Source organism: Ochotona princeps, chromosome 14, assembly GCF_030435755.1.
Source record: "Ochotona princeps isolate mOchPri1 chromosome 14, mOchPri1.hap1, whole genome shotgun sequence".
NCBI lineage: Eukaryota > Metazoa > Chordata > Mammalia > Lagomorpha > Ochotonidae > Ochotona > Ochotona princeps.
Window position 1 is genome coordinate 14300314 of NC_080845.1, and position 17884 is coordinate 14318197.

General features: G+C 40.8%; 1 protein-coding gene across 5 annotated transcripts in view; it reads left to right on the forward strand.

The window, feature by feature from the left end:
- Positions 1–17884, forward strand: part of ASTN2 (astrotactin 2) — a 980906-nt gene that overhangs the window by 768354 nt on the left and 194668 nt on the right. For all 5 annotated transcript variants that reach the window (XM_058672825.1, XM_058672827.1, XM_058672826.1 and 2 more), the window contains one exon: positions 6803–7068. In XM_058672825.1, coding sequence (XP_058528808.1) covers positions 6803–7068 — 266 coding nt within the window. The remainder of the gene's footprint in view (positions 1–6802; positions 7069–17884) is intronic.

Consider the following 17884-nt stretch of genomic DNA (forward strand, 5'->3'; position numbering starts at 1 on the left):
GATGTAAGTGGTTCTGTTGACAGTACAAATTCAGGATAGTCAAGATGTACTCTGTGGATGCATGAGTGCTGTGTGCATGCATGTGTGGGGAGTGTGTATGTGTGTGTTTCTATATGAATGTACGTGTTCAGTGGAATAATTTTTGACCCCTTGGTGACAATCTACTAGGTCACCTCAAGTCAGTGATCCCCATTACTGAGGACATCCACGGATCCTGAGATAATGCTCAGGCCACTCCACCTGCTGCTCCTCTGACGGCCCGCCACGTGGACATTCACTGTGAGATTCCCTCGCCCTTTCAGAATTCCTCTTGGGTACAACTCAAAACGGGCCTTTCTCCTCCTCTTCCTTCTTAGTTTCCCACCTCCTCCTCCCACTTCCCCTGTTCCTTCCCCTCCTACTCCTCATCCTGCTTTTCCTCCTTCTTCCTCTCTTCCTCTTCTTCTTCCTCTTAGATTTATTGATTTTATTGGGAAGGCATATTTATGGAGAGAAGGAGAGACAGAGTGAAAGATCTTCCATCCATTGGTTTAGCCCCTAAACAGACACAGTGGCCAGAGCTGAGCTGATCTGAAGCCAGAAGTCAAGAGTTTCTTCCAAGTCTCCCACTTGGGTACAGGGGACCAACATGTTGAACCATCCTCCACTCATTTCCAAGGCCACAGAAAATAACTGGATGGGAAGTGGAACAGCCAGGATGCAACCAGTGCCCATGTTGGATCCCAGCTCTTGATAAGGGAGGATTAGCCAGTTGAGCCATCATGCTGGGCACAGCTCTTTCTTCGACATGATCTACATCCAGTCCAGGTGAAAGACAAAGTTTTTTTTTTTTCTCCTGAGAATTTCAGCATTTGGACTAATCCTTACGCATCCTATTCTTACCTGCTCCCACAATGTACTAGAGACGTTTCAGGTGACATACACTCTAGCTCTCTGTCTTCCCAGCTGCTGAGAACATGCCACTCACAGTTGCCACTCACAGATATTGCTCACAGGAACTGAGGTTAGAAGAAAGCATGCTACACCTGAGGACTCAAAGCAGGGTGATCATTCCCTCTATAGAAAAATCTTTCTAACATCTTTCCTTTCTGCTGTTTGACGTCTTCTTATTTCTTTGCACTGGTAGTGATGAAATGAGTCTCCTTTGTAAATGCTGCATCTAAGGACATGACTTTGGGATTTCATATCTATGATTTCTTATTGTCTCAGTAGAAATTTCAATTTTAACATCCTGTTACAACAACACCAATATAATTATAACAACCACAGTATCAGCAGCAATAAAAGCTAATATTGATTGAGTGCTTAATCTGTGCCAGGCATCTTATTAATCCTCACAATAACCCTTTTAGGTTGGTACAATTATTTATAAAAGGCATATGGATGATGCTGGGCTTTGGTTGTTAGGCTGAGAAATTCAGATTGCACAGACATGCAGGCCTTCCTGATGGCATTTCAGCTGAATGTTTCCCATTATTAAAGATTGTTGTGTGGGTCCCTGAGTCAGGCCTCAGAGCAATCACTTTCCTCCAACGGGAGACAGTAACTCTGCCTAAGAAATGATCCTATTTCAGTAATTCCTGGGAGTCATTGCTGTAATAAAGGCCAGTCTTTATGATATAGAAGTCTCACCCCTTTCCCCCTCCCTTAACGTTTCTAATTTGAGCCCCTTTGGTCCCTGTGGAGCCTTTAAATGCTTCAAGTGCAGACCTATTGCCAAAGCAAGCCTGTCTGATGAGGGAGGCAGCGCCCTGTACCATTGCCGAATATTGAACAAACATCCGCACAGCTTTGGCTCTCCCAGAAGCTCTCAGTCTGATGCCTTTGTTTTGTTTTCTGGATGAGGGCAAGTGGTGCCATCACCTCCTGCCGTAAAGCCCTGGCTGCCCTCCCAACAAGCCGTCGTCAATTCTTCTGAGGCTTTTTCTTTACTTTTTTTTTTTTTTTTTTTTTTTTTTTTGGTGGCAACAAAATAATAGCCAGCAGGAATTTGGGAGAAGAAAAAAGAAAGTTCAGTTGGCAGGTTCTCAAATGAATGGATTGTAGTGTCATTGGAACTGAATTGGGCTTGAAACCAGGCATGATCCTATTTTGGACGCATTGTTCAGAGGGATGGGAAATGTGAACAGAGGATAAGTCTCTTCAAAAATGCTCTTTATCCTTGGCCTGTAACAGACAGCCTGCTTAGCCTAACTCTCCCATTTCCTTACTGGTAAGGGAATGCATGGAAACTTGAGAAGGTTAGAACAACCACAAAATGCATCAGCTGTTCGTCTGTTGACCTTTCAATCGAGGTAGCGAATTTTACTTTGGGAAGAGATTGTGTCTTAATTGCCAGCCTTGATTAGTTGTCATTCTGGCAGCTCGCAAATCCTAGCTGTTAAAGTCATTGGTGCTTTGATAAGATAGTGCATTGATTAGAGAATATTCTATATAATAATAAATATTTATTGAAAATATGTTTGAAGGCCAATTGCCTGCTAGGTATTGTAAGGGGTGGATGTGGGAATCTGTGAAGCTGCTGCTTTCTTTGTTGTTCTGGAGTTTTTAGCAGGTGGTCCAGAAAACAGGATGCTCTGATAATATATAATTTGACAATTTAATATACATTAGTGATGTGGAGAGTTTAGACTTTCCTGAGGAATTAGCACTTGAACTAAGATACTAAGAATGAGTTGACATCGGCCAGGAAAAAAAAAAGGCATGGGTTTCAGGTGGGACAGAGAAAAGCATTCTCTACACAGACGAGCATGTGCTAGGAATGAAAATCACAGGTGAGTGCAACAAGCTTAAAGGCCTATACCTGAGAGCGTGTTTACTATGTAGAAGACTGATCAGACTGAAGGGATGCCAGGTACTCTTTCTCCACATTACCTGTGTATCTTAAGATTTAGTCTGGTGAGGCGCCCTGGAAGAGTTTTAAGCAGAAAAAGAACATGGGGTTTGCCTTTTGGAAAGAGTAGTTTAGGTACAGAATGGGTTTGGATCAGAAACAATTAGCTTTCGTAACTGAGGTGTCTGCAGAAGAATAATTGAATGGAATGACTGAGGGTCATGACTGAGGGTCTTCCCTGCTGCAGCTCTCATCCAGATTGGAACTTAAGCAGGATGCAACTTTCAAGCTAAAGATCAGCGTTATTAAATGTGCACAGCAGTGAGAGACAAATCCTTCTCCCTGCGCTTTTCTCAGTTTTCTCCCCTGTTGAGCAGTGGGTTTGGACTAGATGATAGCTACATGCTATCCTTTTATGAAACTCAATTTTAAATTCAGATATAAATTCTATACTGCATACTGTGGCACAAATTTCTCTCTGAACTATTAGCCTTTAATCTTACTTGTTGGGCTGGTAGATTAAAAATTATAAATATGTGTCTAGCAGAAACAAATCAGGGAAAATGTACAGATTACTATCTGTAAAAATTCTGTAAAAATGTATGTTATTGAGAGAGGAGGAGGAGAGAGAGATAGAGGTGATTCATCTGTTGTTCATTTCTAACATGTCCAGAGCTGGGCCAGGCCAAAGCCAGGAGCCAGAAATCCCATCTATGCCTCCCATCCCGGTGGCAGACATCCAAGCCTTTGAATCATTTTTGTTGCTTTCCCGGGAGTGTTAGCAGAGAGTTAGCTTGAAAGTGGAGCAGTCAGGATTTGAACCAGGACTCTGATATGGGGTGCCAGCAATGCAAGTAGCAGCTTATCCCATTGTATCACCAATATTGGACTCAATTTATTAATTATTTTGTGGTTAAATGTATAGTTACGTATTTAACACAGTGTCTGAATGTTTGTTTGATCAGAGGGAAGTTTTACTGCTAGAATGAGTTTACATTCCCTCCTGATTAGAGTACAGGTGTGTGGCAGTGTGCTTTGAGGGCCATGTCATCTCTGTTTTAAAATATGAAATAAATAAAATATGAATAAAAGAAAAAAATGAAATAATGAATGTTCAAGCCATGAGTTGTGATCTGAAGACTGGGTTCAGATACTGAAAGAATAACTCACTCACTGTGTGATCTTAGAAGGCAACTTTCCTTCTGTGGATCATATTTTCTCTTTGGCTAAAATTGCAAGAGGGGAGTTATTTATACATGGTCAGCATTTTCAAAAATGTTCTTTTCAGTTGTTTTTCAAACATATTTTGCATAAAAAGATCTCCCATTTCATTTTTTTTTTCCTTCATAGCAGTTCACATTTCAAGTATGTTGACAGACTATTTGATCCTAAAGTTGTTACTTTAATGCACCACAATTTCATGGTGGTTAGAGGCGAATTCTCTATCTCTAAAACTTAGTTGCCTTATTTATATCCAGAGGTAGAGGCAAAGGTGGCTGAAATTTTCCTATAAAGGGTCATGAAGTTTACATTTTATCATCTGTGTATCAATGAGCCTTACCTAAAACAATGTACTCCTGTCCTTGTGGCTACACACCATACATACACGAATGGGAGTGGCCATGTTTCAAAAAAACTTTATTTACAAAAGCATTAAATCGGATGGATTTGGCCCGTGATTCAAGCTTATTGACCTGCAGGCCAGCATGTGATATAATAATTTCAAATTGCCTTGCAGCCCAGACTCTCTCTTGACCTCCTGTAATGACCGTTCTCTCCCAAGTTTGATGTCATTCTTCTCCAAAACTGTCCCTCTTGCCTACAGTTCCCGAAGTCATCATCATCATCATCATCTCTTTTTTTGACATAGCTGCATTTAAGACTATCTCTGTCTCTCTAGCTGCTGGACTGCCTTCTCCACAGCCTTGTTTTGTTTATCCTAGTAACTACCATTCTTTAATCCCTCTGAAGGATTGGTTAGCTGGAATTTGCCCTGTCTTCCTCCCCCAGAGCCTTTGATCTAATGCTCATAAGCATTTGCTGACAGCCAGACAGAAAAGGTGGAGCCCAGATCCCAGGCCTGAGGGCCCAGAACGTAATGAAGGAAGGCTGCGTTTATTTGTATTTCTAATTGGAAATCCCATTTCCAGATCAGCTGCATGTCGCTGCAAGCTGAGAGCAAGAGCAGGAGGAACGTCTCCTTTTTCTCTTGGATCTCGGTGCCCAGGATTCCTGTTTTCACTGAGGCAGGAGCTTCCCTTGGCTTCACCAGGCTTGGTAGAAGCTACTGTATGGATCAACTTCTCTTCCTCAGTTTATGGTCATCTTGTTTTGCTGCTCAGGTTATATATTGCACATCCTCGGGGACATGACTCACATGATTGATGATGTAAATGGAACTCTCTGAGTTACACAAATCACCTTGCTTCTTGAAGCTTTTATGAAATCTTATGTGTAATGTTAGCCTATACAATAAAGAAAAGTGCAGCTGCTCTCTTTGAGGCTGAGAATGGGGTTTATAGCTCTGCCTGCCCACTTTCTTGCCTTATACAAGCAGCTGCAAAGGTGCTTGGTGGGATTTCCAGAATTGCTACAAAGAATTTTAGAGTCTTTAGACTGCTAATAAATATAGTTCTAGCTGTTTGGAGTTCCACAATTACCCTCTATTTAATGAGCATCAAGTATGTGTGTAACATTTGGGCACTGAAAATAGGCAGGAATAGATACTATTGCCCCTGCTCTCCTAGCACTTATAATGTTTTTGAAGAGCTCAGAAAAAAATGGGATGGAAAAGTAAGCTTAGACTTCATAAGTAGAAATAATTTATTCTGAGCAGAAGGACTGTGGCAATGAGGAAAAACTTCCTGAAGAAGACAATATTGGGATGAGTATTGATGGATACAAGAGACTTAGAGAAGCAGAGGGAAAAATCAGGACAGGGTGAGCAAAGCGACAGCAGAGAAATACTAGTTTGATAGGTGAAGAGAAATAGGACAGAATGGAAAGCATGAAGAAAGAGGCTGAAAAGGAAGTTTGAATATATGTATATAACCAGAGGAAATCATGGTCATTTCATGCAGTTCTACCTGCTTCTCATTTCCTACTGCTAAGTGGTTCCATTGGTAGTATTGCAACCCCTTTTCCCCCATTTCACAGACTTAAAATAAACTCCTGAATATGGAGACACTGTCATAATGTTATAAAAATAGAGTAGAACTGAGATTTGCACTGAAATTCACTTGACTCAAACCCATGTTTCCCTCAATATATTTAACATTATAGGAAAAACGGAGCTGGAGCAATACATTGATGGGAAGGTGTGATGTGTGAGTAGACAGAGGGCAGAAAGAAGTTTCTGCTTGGGAAAAATATCTTTGACTATTTACATTTTGCAGGATTCTTAGAGAGTCATCTAGCCCAAACTACCAGTGTTACATAGGTAGAATGTGAGGGCCAGCGAGAACAGAGAATACCCTAATAGTAACAGTAGGATGACACCATTCGTGTCTCTGAATCCTCAAGCCTGTGATCTTTACAAGACACAATGAGTAAATGTTATCATCTTTCTTCCTTGCCAAGGGTCATCAGCACCTTAGTTTAAAAAAAAAAAATCACATTGCAGAAGAGAAAAGGGGAGGGGCAGGGAGGTATTCACTCTCAAATTGTCCATAATGGCTGGAACTGGACTGAATTCAATCCAGGGACTAGGAACCCAATACAGGTCTCCATGTGAGTGGTAGCGATCCAGCTACTTGATTTGTCACCTTCTGTTTTCCATGGTCGTCAGTAACAGGAAGCTGGAATCAAGAACAGAGTTGGAACTTGAACTAACAAACTCTGATATGAGTATCCCAAAGGACATCTTAACTACTGTACCAAAAATCCCAGTGAGATTGCTGGATGTATGGGTCTAACCATTTTAGAAATTCTGAATGTACTTTTTTTTCCCCCTGTGTTTTACTTTTCTAGAGACCACGGAGCTGGGCAGCAAGAAGGAACTCAAATCCATGCCTTTCATCACCTACCTTTCAGGTCTGCTGACAGCTCAGATGCTGTCAGATGACCAGCTTATCTCAGGTGTGGAGATCCGCTGTGAGGAGAAAGGTCGCTGTCCATCCACCTGCCACTTGTGTCGCAGGCCAGGCAAGGAGCAGCTGAGCCCTACACCAGTGCTGCTGGAAATTAATCGTGTGATACCACTTTACACCTTAATTCAAGATAATGGCACAAAGGAGGTGAGCTCCCTTGGCCCAGATGCTAACTCAAACCTGACCAACTCCCCTCCCTCCTACCCTTGTGGATGCTTCATCCATGGCGATTGTCGTCATCAACAAAAACAACAATATCCTAGTGATGACAGCTACTATATAGCTTAGAGACACTAGCCACTACTAGCAGGAAATCCTCAGATATATTTTTGGCTATGTATAGAATGTATATATGTCTATGTACACAATGGCAGGTATGTCGTTTGGACTGGTAGGGAGGTTTAATCAGAAAAGTGGTTCATGGACTCAGTTCCATCTTTTGCTCTATGAGCTGATGCTTGCATGGTTGTTATAGAAGGAACTATCAATACTGCAAGGTTGCATGTGTAAGGGGTAAAGAGGTCAAACCTTTAAATGGTAGATGTCATTTTAGCTTTCATTCCACTGAGCGATTGTCCACATATGTCTGCAGTAAAGACAGAAAGTGCATTTCACCTGTCTGCCTGGAGGAAAACATAAATGGGTTTGGTGAAAACCTAAATATCTACATCAGTATGATATGCAACTAACCTCACTTAATTTCTTACCCAGATCTATAATTTATTTGTAAGTGTTAGATTGGCTTGTATTTAACCAAATTTTTGCTTATAATGATGGCAGTTCTATACGGTTCATCCTGATATTATGCTTGTATTTCAGCTGAGGAACCCTCAAACATGTTAGGTGATTTTCTCAGAGTTGGTCTGCTCCAGAGCATACATATTTATCTGCGAAATTGTATCTTCTGCATTTTCAGTGTCTCAACTTTGCAGTATATCACAACTTGAAGGGGCTGTGTGAATTATTTGGCTCATTTATATGTAAATTTGTATTAATGGAACAATATTTCCAAATACAACCTTCCAGGAACTCCAATTCATAAGAGCAGCAATAGTGATGTTTTTACTTCAGTGAGAAACAGAAACATGGGTAAAGTATCTCCTGCCTGGGCCCAGCCTTCCCTCTGAGTGATCTCCCGCAGATCTCTGGGCCTCCAAAGAAAATAATCTGGTGAATTCACTGGCCGAATTAGAACTCTACAGATTGTGTGCTCTTCCCAGAGCATCCTGATTTAAATACTGAAGGTTAGAGAGTGGCCAGGTATGGCTTCAGAGAGGGCCGAGGAGGAATAGATACAAGAAGGTAGAGCAAGTAATAGTTAAACTCTCTGAGAAAGAAGGGAACATGGTCTGTACAAAAGCCAAAATACATTCCCCATGCCAAGGACCGAGAGATGAAAGTAGATCCAGATAGATTAGAAACAGTCTGGCCTTTTAGAATATCGTAAACTATTTCATGGAGTTTGCATCCTATTCTGAGCGCAGTAAGCTGATGAAGATGTACGGATACCCCGAAGCTGATGCGATTAAATTTGTTGTTAGAAGAAGCTCTCTGCACACAACTCAGATAACTACCAGCGTGAAAGCAGTTGAATAAAGTGTAGATATATATACAGTGGAATTTATAGTACTAGCCACAACAAAGGAAGTATAGTAACACCTGTTAATATGAAATGTTGCATGAAATTGCAGCATTCTAATTCATAAGTGCAAATAATTTAGTTTTTGTAAATCCTAAAAATATAAAAAAAGAATTTATTTTTTATAAATCCTAAGGATTGATTTTTGCAATTTTTAGAAGTGTACTATCTCAAATATGATTCCTTTTAGAAATGAATACCGATATATTAAAGCTATTTATGAAGGAAAGCAGAGGTTGGCATTGTGACGTAGTAAGCGAATACACTGCCTGTGGTTCTGGCATCCCGTAGAGGCACTGGTTCTAGCTCAGCTGCTCCTCTTCTAATCCAGCTCCCTGAGGCTGTTCCATGGCCTTGTGCTCCTCCACCCGCATGGATTCTGACTTCTGACTGGCCAAGCTTGGCTGCCTGTAGTCATTTGTGGAGTGAAGCAGAAGATAGACGAGCTGTCTTTCCCCTTCTCTCCTTCTCTAATTCTAACTTTCAAGTAAAATTAATAAATCAATCTTTACAAAAGGGAAAACAAAGAAGTGATGAATATAGGATTCAACCGCAAGGTAACCTTGAGTCAGGGAGGCAGGTGAATAGCATGAGAAAACATTTATTACATGTAGGTAGTCAAGTTTCTAGTTGGCATTTTTGGTGGTGAATTTGAGTGAATAAGTGCAGTACAACTGGGCATGGAGCAACCATGTACTTGGGTCCTGATTCAAGCATTGCAAAGAGTACAAAGCATAGTTGGGTGCATCAGAGGTCCCCAGCAAACAACCAACCAACAGAATGCATTTACCTGTAAAAATCCACACCATTAGCTGCAAGGGGAGAGAAGATTGTGGGGATATAGGGAATCAGGGAACTCTGTTATGAAGTTATTGCATCTTCCAATGAGAAACAAAAGTGCTCCGACATTTGTCAGCGAGGGTAAGAAGTGCACGCTTTGGTAGTTGGATACACAAGGCACTTTAGAACATGGTTAGTGAGGCTAGAGATATTCCCATTTACTGCTCTGTGAGTTTGTCCCAACGACTGCCTTTCTGGGCCACATTTTCCTCATCTGCAATGTGGCAAAATACAAGCTAAGTCATGGGACTTTTGCAACATGTTCTTGGCTCATATGTGGCAGCAGTGAGGGTGGTGGTTTTGTTCGCCATTGCTCAGAAGCCAGATTTCTCTGTGTCTGGATTCTGTGCCAGCTCCCTTCAGCATGGTCGGAATATTTATTTATTTATTTAATTTTGAATCCAGTGAAATATTTCTGAGGCCAGTTAGTGGTGCATCAGTCCCAAGAGTGTGCAAGCGGTCACTAGATGTCACTGTTCCCCTTAGTGGAGAACTGGAGGCGCTAGCTATTCATTCATTCACTTAGCAACTGTTTTTGAATACTCTATGCCACGTACTGTTTTATGCTCTGAGAAGTGACCAGAATGAAAAATGGACACAGTCTTTATCTTGCTGGAGATTATAGGCTTATGGAGAAATAGATGTTAATGAAAATATCAAGCAAATAAAGTCAGACTGCTTAACACACCAAGAAGCCCAAGGTGTTGGTTTGAAGTGTGTAACAGAAAGACCTCATGGGCTCAGTGCAAGCTGCTTTGGGGACATGACATTGAAACTAAGTCCTCTGGTCCTGGTGTATAAAGTAATTGTGAAGAACTTGTTTGGGAGCAGAAGGAATATGGCAAGATTCTAAGTAGAAGACCCAGCTCTTTTTTTGTTGTTGTTGTTGCTGCAAAGAACTGGAAAATGAGCAGTCATGACCCACTTGAGGAAGTGAGTCTGAACCAGCATTGCTGAGCTGAGGCTGTGGAGAAATCTTAATGCTGTGGAGATCTGATGGGGCTGCAGAGACCATGTGGTGGAGTTCGGCCCCAGAGTAGTGAGAACTGTGGAGAGGGAAGGACGGATGGACAGATCTGGGCACTGTCTCGGCTCCATGCTCTTCTCTATCAGTGAGTCGGCAGAGAAACAGTCCAGCTGGTGGAAGGGAGGTGGGCTTTTTTTCAAGTCCACAGGATTTATCTCTATCCTCAAATCCAAAGAACAAGATTCTTAAGTTTCTTGTCAGTTAGAGGCTGGGGTACATTAAACATTTGCAAAGGAGCCAGGTTGCAGTTAGAATTGGTGGAATAGGCTTTTTCCAGCTCTAGAAGTGAACGTGGAGGAAGACAGTAAAGCTGCCCAACAAATGTAGTATGAAGAGAAAGGAACCATTCTCATTTTCCTACTTGAACCTCAAATTCTCATCATCTTTTCTCTCATGTCTGCCATACTGAAGGCTGAGTCAGAGCCCACAAGTAATAAAACGTGAAAGGGCACGGACCGACAATTGAGGGGCCTGGGTTCTGACGCTGAATTCTAGCAAGACCTTAGTCAAATCCTTTGCATTTCCTGGAACTTTTCCTTCCTACCTGAAAAACAAGAACAAGTTGAGTGTTTCTAAGTTTCTCAGAATAATCATCGTCTATGACAAAGCAGAGTACAGAGCTCATGCTCCCCTGACTTGGGTTGAAAACCCGCCTCCATCTGCAATTCACTATTCCGTATCTGTACATGTAGTCCCATGATCCCTGCTTCTTGGGAGTCAAAGAAAATGATAGATGTATGTGTAGTGCCTGGCACAGGCATGTAATGGGGAGATGGTACCTATGATAATGACGCAGTTCATGTTTATGTCAATGTGACCTTTTCCTTTGTACTTTCTTTGGTCCATTCTCTTCTAGACATCACAATTTTGCTGACACCTGAAGTGCTACTTTTCAGGGTAGAATCCATTGTTTTTTTTGTATAAGGCACCATGGGTTAACACTCACTTTCTAAATTTTTTTTATTATTATTATTTATTATTTTTAATTCATTAATTACATTGTATTATGTGACACAGTTTCATAGGTACTTGGGTTCTCCCCACCCCTCCCCAAACCTTCCCACCATGGTGGATTCCTCCACCTTGTTGCATAACCACAGCTCAAGTTCAGTTGAGATTCCCCCATTGCAAGCATACACCAAACATAGAGTCCAGCATCTTACTGTCCTGTCAAGTTCAACGGCTTCTTAGGTATACCCTTTTTGGTCTGAAGACAGAGCCAGCAGAGTATCATCCCAGTCAACTGAAAGCTCTAACATACCATCAGCAAAAATTCACATCATTATGGGATTAATTGACATAGTAATGAGTAACCAATATGTTAAAAGTAAATGCGAGTTCCTAGCCACCTTCTGTGACCACCTCACTTACATTTCAATTTTAGTTTATACACAACATATAACATGCATAACATAACATGTTATACATAACATCATATCATCTAAAATGATATAACATAACATGTTATACATAATAGCATATCATCTAAAATTAACTAGAGCTCAGACTCCATGAGTCTGAATGATTTCCCTTTCCATAGTCACACTAATTCAGAAGGGATGTTCTTCTGTGAAATGGAATCTTGAGACCTTAAATGACATAGGTAGGAAATAGAGAGGAATAGAGGGGGAGTGTCTGTTTTCAGGCTTCTGTGGAAGCTGTGGCCTGTGATTGTGAATGAGGCCTAGGGTGTACACAGAATGGTGTAGCCAGCGGAGGGATGCTAGCTCACTGGGCGGTTAGGGTCTCCTTGGGTCTGTTCCCTTGGACACAGGGGAAGCAATGATACAATTGTATCATCTGGGAAGGAACTCGTAATTACACTCCCACATGGTTTTGTACAAGCACAATGGGAGAGTCTATGATGAAGAATTTGACGAATGTGGAAGATTCCTCCCTTTACCTGCTAAATGGCACTTACACCACCCAAAGTTACAGAACTTGGCTCAGAACAAGTAATACTTAAATACGCAAGATTTTGTGAGGTTATTGATTTATTCTGGGGGTAAGGAGTCTCTGAGTAGGGGAGACAGAGGAGAATCAGAAGGAAGAGCTAGACAGAATTGCTTTTGAATCCCAACACTTTGTGTCTTTATTTATTCTTTAAAATAAAATTTATTTAATATTTAAGAGTATTTTAAAGAATATTAAAGAAAAAAGATTGCATAAAAAGCATAAATAAGACATGCTACAAAAAGGAAGAGTGGTATTAAGAAATTTCTTTTAAAAAGTTTTGGGAAATGTTGTCAAGCTATCTTGAAAATTGATTACTCATTATTTTGTGTATTTCTTACTATTTTGGAATTGGAATTTTCTTTGGGAAAAGTAGAAAACTGGGATGCCAGGAAGAGACTTTGTCTTTGGTAATTATGTGTAGCTGTACACGTATCTGTGTAAGATATGGTCTGTGTTTCTTTATCTGCGTAATGAGAAAAACAAGTTGACTGCTCCAAGGTCCCCTTTGGCACTGTGATAAAAGGTCAGATCTAACTTCTGCCCACTATGTAAGGGAAATAGTTTGAGGTTGGAAAGGGTATTTTTGGTATATAGATAGCTTTTCAGCCAGAGACAATGCCAGTTTTGTTCCTTACATTTAGTATTGGGAGGAGAAATGTGTCTCCTGTCCTCCATCTCCATGACAAAACATTTACCATGAATAGGGATATTAAAATAATATTCTGTTTATTTTACAGCTACACCTCTGTGTTTTGTTTTTTATCTATTTTAAAAACAAATTATAGAGATGAGATGAGGACAGGTCTTCCCTAGCTCGTATAATGGTGTCTGAAATGGAAGTAGTCAAGATTTTTGACCTGAAGAGTACCTGTGTTCTCTTTGAGACTCACTGTGGTAACTTCCCGCAGTGGTGTCATTAAAAAAATGCGGAGACCATTTGCTGACACTGTGAAGAGTGCAGAGTTCCCTGTAGACATAGATGGTTCTTGTCTAGTCCTCAGGTTTTCTGATTCCCAGTCCTCTGAGCGCTCTGTGTGATGCAAGAGCCCTGTGTGGTTCTGGTCTTGCTGTGATTGTCTGACCTTCCTGCAGACCCTTTCTCTGCGCCAGAAAGACTCGATTGCTTCCTTTCCACTTCTTGGCTAAAACTGAGAAGAGGATTCCAAATGACTACTCTTTGTTAAGAAATCAGCAGCCAATCCCGGTCTCCTGCCCCCAGATGAATTGCCAGTAGCATCGTAGCCACACTCATGTTGATTGCTGTTAACACAGCTACTGTCATTATAGTGCAGCTACGGCTGTGACTGCCACAGCCATGAAAACCCTGACTACCAGCACCGCCTCTCTATCACCATCACTACAATCCGGTCACTTCCATCATCTTGCACTGGGTGCTTAGTGTGTGCCAGGTACTGATGCAGCCTAGGTGAAACCCAGGGGATTAGACACAGGCTGTGTGTTCAGAGAGCTCACAAGTCCAGTCCTTAAGGTAGAAACCACATTAGCAACTATAGTTACTTACATATGCTGTATTAATGCATGGTTTGTTTACAAACATTGCAACATATTAGAAGAGAAAGAAAAAAAAGACACAGAGAAGGAGAATCTGGAAAAGATTCTGGAAGAAGAAAGGTAGGTATGGGTAGAAAGCAGAACAGCTTAAGGCAAGTCTATTGGTGATGAATATAATAATATCCACTGGATGGATATGCCCTGTGCCAACAACTATGCTTAGGAGTTTTCTTGCTTTATATTTTAGCTGATTTAATTGTGAGGGAAATGTGTGAGAATGAGGCTAAGGGAAGTTGGAACCATGGACTAGTAATAGTTCAAAGTTAGTCTGGACCAGAGTTGGAAAATTATGACTAATAAGCTAAATCCAGCCTGCCTCCCAATTCTGAAATCAGTTTCAGTGAGCGCATGTGTGTGCATGCACACACGCATTCACTTGTATTATCAGTAACTGCTACCCTGAAGTTCTGAATTGAGTAGCAACAATCAACAAGGTGTGAAAAACCTAATATATTTAATTGTTTGACCTTTTACAGAAATAGTTTGTCATGTCCTGGTTTAGACTCTGGGATGCTGCAAAAGAAAAGAAAAAAGAAAGATATGTCAAATACTATGTGCCAAAAATATAGAATGGAAGAATAAAACCTAACAAAATTTAAAATATTTATTAGTATGAAGGGAATAGACATCATACATTTCATAGGTGTAATTCCTAGAATATAGTCATACTTCGCTCCCTCTCCACTTCCTCTTTTAATCCCACTCATTCTTTCCTTTCTTTAAATTTTTACTTATTTTACAAAAATGTAATTTCATCTCTTACCAATACTATTGGTATAACATAGTCAAATCGTCAAACATGTTTGTTTACATACACTGCTGAACATTTTTCAGTTGACAACTAATAAATTTCATTGTGAATTTAACCTGTTTCAAATAATTTTTTTTAAATTTTACTAACTGTGGTAGATTGTTTCTGCTCACCGAGTTAAGCCTCATCAAGCCTCTAAACATAAACAACAAGTTACAGGAAATACAAGGTCACAGAAAAAAAACATGAAAAGCACCATGGGGAGGCAATAAGCAAAATCCAGGCTAGAGGGAATGCTTCTGGTCCAACAACCCATTTTATCAGTGAAATATCAAAGGAATAGATGGGGGAAGAGGGTGTTGCAGGAGAGAGAGAGACAGGGAGAGGAAGAGCAGATGCTGTAGTACAGGAGGTTAAGCTTCACTCTGGACACCCACGCTCCATTCTGTGTGCTGCTCTGAGTCCAGGCCACTGCTCCTCCTCCGCTAATGTTCCTCGAAGCAGCACGGAGTGGCTCAAATACTCGGAATCCTGCCAGCCACGTGGCAGACCAAGATGCAGTTCCCAGAACCTGGCTTCAGCTCAGTCCATGCCCAGCTCCTGTAGGCATTTAAGGAGTAAACCAGAGGATGGAAGATCTTCCCCTGCCTGCCATCCATGGCCTTTCTCTCTGTGTGGCACTGTCTTTGAAATTATATAATTTAATATAATTTTAAAGACAATGCCAATTATATACATATAATTATTTATACATAGTTCTATCTATCTGTCTATGTATATCTATATATGGATATCTCTCCCTCTCCCCGTTTCCCTTTTAAGTAGACGAAAATAAACATCTGGCGCAATGGCTTAGTGGCTACAATCCTCACCTTGCATGCACTGGGATCCCATATAGGCACCAGTTCATGTCCTCGCCTCTCCATTTCCCATCTAGCATCCAGCTTGTGGCCTGGGAAGGCAGTAAAGGATGGCCTAAAGCCTTGAGATCCTGCACTTGCATGGGAGACCTGGAAGAAGCTCCTGGCTCCTGACTTCAGGTTAGCTCAGCTGTAATGTTGCATCCACTTCAGGAGTAAATCAGCAGATGAAGATCTTTCAGTCTGTCTCTCCTCTCTGTAAATTTGCCTTTTCAATGAAAGTAGATAAATCTTTAAGAAAAAAGCAAAGAAGAAGCATTTAAAAATAATTTGATATGTCAAGAAAATAATGTAGAGCAGAATAAGAGAGATCCAGAGACCTCAGAGAGAACGGAGATCTCAGAATGTATCTAAGTAATGAAGAGTCATTTGGGGGTAAGGATGGAGGACATGTCTGTTAAAATGCAATTTCCTGACTTCTTCCTATTTATTTGATTCCCTAGGAGGTGAATTTGAGAGTCTTAATTTTTCCCAGATCTCCAGGTAAATCTGATGTACACTGACCTGCAGAGCTATCGTTCAATCACTGCTCCTATGTCTTTCTCATTTGATTAATTGTGCTAGTAGGGAGTCTATTTTGTTGGTTTTCTCACAGATCCAGCTCTTTGATTCATTGATCTTACGTGTTGTTCTTTTGGTCACTGCTTGGTTTATTTTGTCCCTTATTTTGGTTGTCTTTTTCACTGCTAATCAGTGAATTCCTTGTTTATGGATTTAGAAAGTTAAACCTTCCATATAATCTACCTTAAGTCTTCTCTGGTTTTGTGGGCTACTTGCTCCCCATGTCACAGCATTCAGAGAAGGAGGTGAGCTGGCCACGAATCAGCCTGTCAGGCAATTCTTGGCAACAGGGAAGATCAAAGGCAAGAGGAGGAAATAATCCGCATGTTACTCAACACACTCATGGTCAATTACAAAAGAAGAACTTAATCTTGGCTTGCCTACTTGCAAAACTGGAACATGTAGCTCTTTCTTGGGACCAGAAGACTATCAGATTCTATGAAAATATATAATATATACAGTCACTGAAAACGCAAGCATTTTTGCATGTCATAGAGTACAGCAATTTTCCCATGAGAGATTAAATTGAATTATTAAATGTAATGAGAAGTAGAATGACAGAATGTCTTCCCCTTGTACTTTAAATAATAACAAGCATTTACTGAGTGTTTCAGTGATGCCAGGAGCTCATTGGATCCTCTCATCAACCCCAAATGGTGTGTGTTGTTATTATCTTTCTCCAGTGTTAGAAGTGAGGCATAGAGAAGCTAAATCACTTACCCTGAGATCCTGAAACTAGGCACTTGCAGAGTGAAGTTTTTTCTTGTTTTCCTGAGGTTTTTCTCATCTGCTATGTCCCTTTCTATTTTCTACTTCCTTCCAACTTCTTAAATGATCTATAATAAATGAAGCCATAAAATCGGAACTCAACCCAGGTCTCCCATGTGCTTGATAGCACATGGTCCAAGTGCGTGTGTCATCACTTGCTGTCTCCCAGGCACATTGATAGGATGGATCTGAAACATGGAGCAGTTGTGACCTTTATTAACACTCCAGTATATGATGTGAGTGTCCAAGCAAAGGTGCAACCCATTACACCACAATCCTTTATTTTTCATTGGCCAGAATTCCCTAAATTAAACTACCTATGCTGTCTACATGTCCCCCTTTTATGCAAAGCTTGTCTCCCATCTTCCAGTGGAAATTCAGTGGCTTCTCATTTGTAAACCACTCTAGTACATTACCCATGAATGCATTTGCTTTTCTGCAGACAGAGGTTTTTCTCTCAGTGCTTGTAATTCTGAAACCAGGTGGAGCATCTTGAACCTAACCCACCTTTTCTTTCTGCTTGTACCCACTCCCACTCCCTGAATAAACCATTAACATAGTCTGTATATTTTCTAAGAAGAAGGATTTTTAAAATGTGTTTACCTACCCTGAGCCAAGTCATGCCTGTGCTGTTGCAACAACTAATTATGACCCACACCCCTTCTAATCCATTTTCTTCCTTGAAGCTAAAGTGATATTTTTCAAAGTTAAACCCTTCCCCCATCACTCTCCTTTATTGGCTTCCAGCTGTTTGTAAGGTTGACACCAAGGTCATTACCATGGTCTTACAAGAAAGAGACTATTTGGACTAGACTTTCTGATTTTTTAAAACTCATTGTAATTTTCTGCTCTCACTCTCTTGCTTGCTGTCTCCTACTATAGGAATATACCCAAGTGACTTTGTATGTCCTTTCACCTGTATCTGAAAT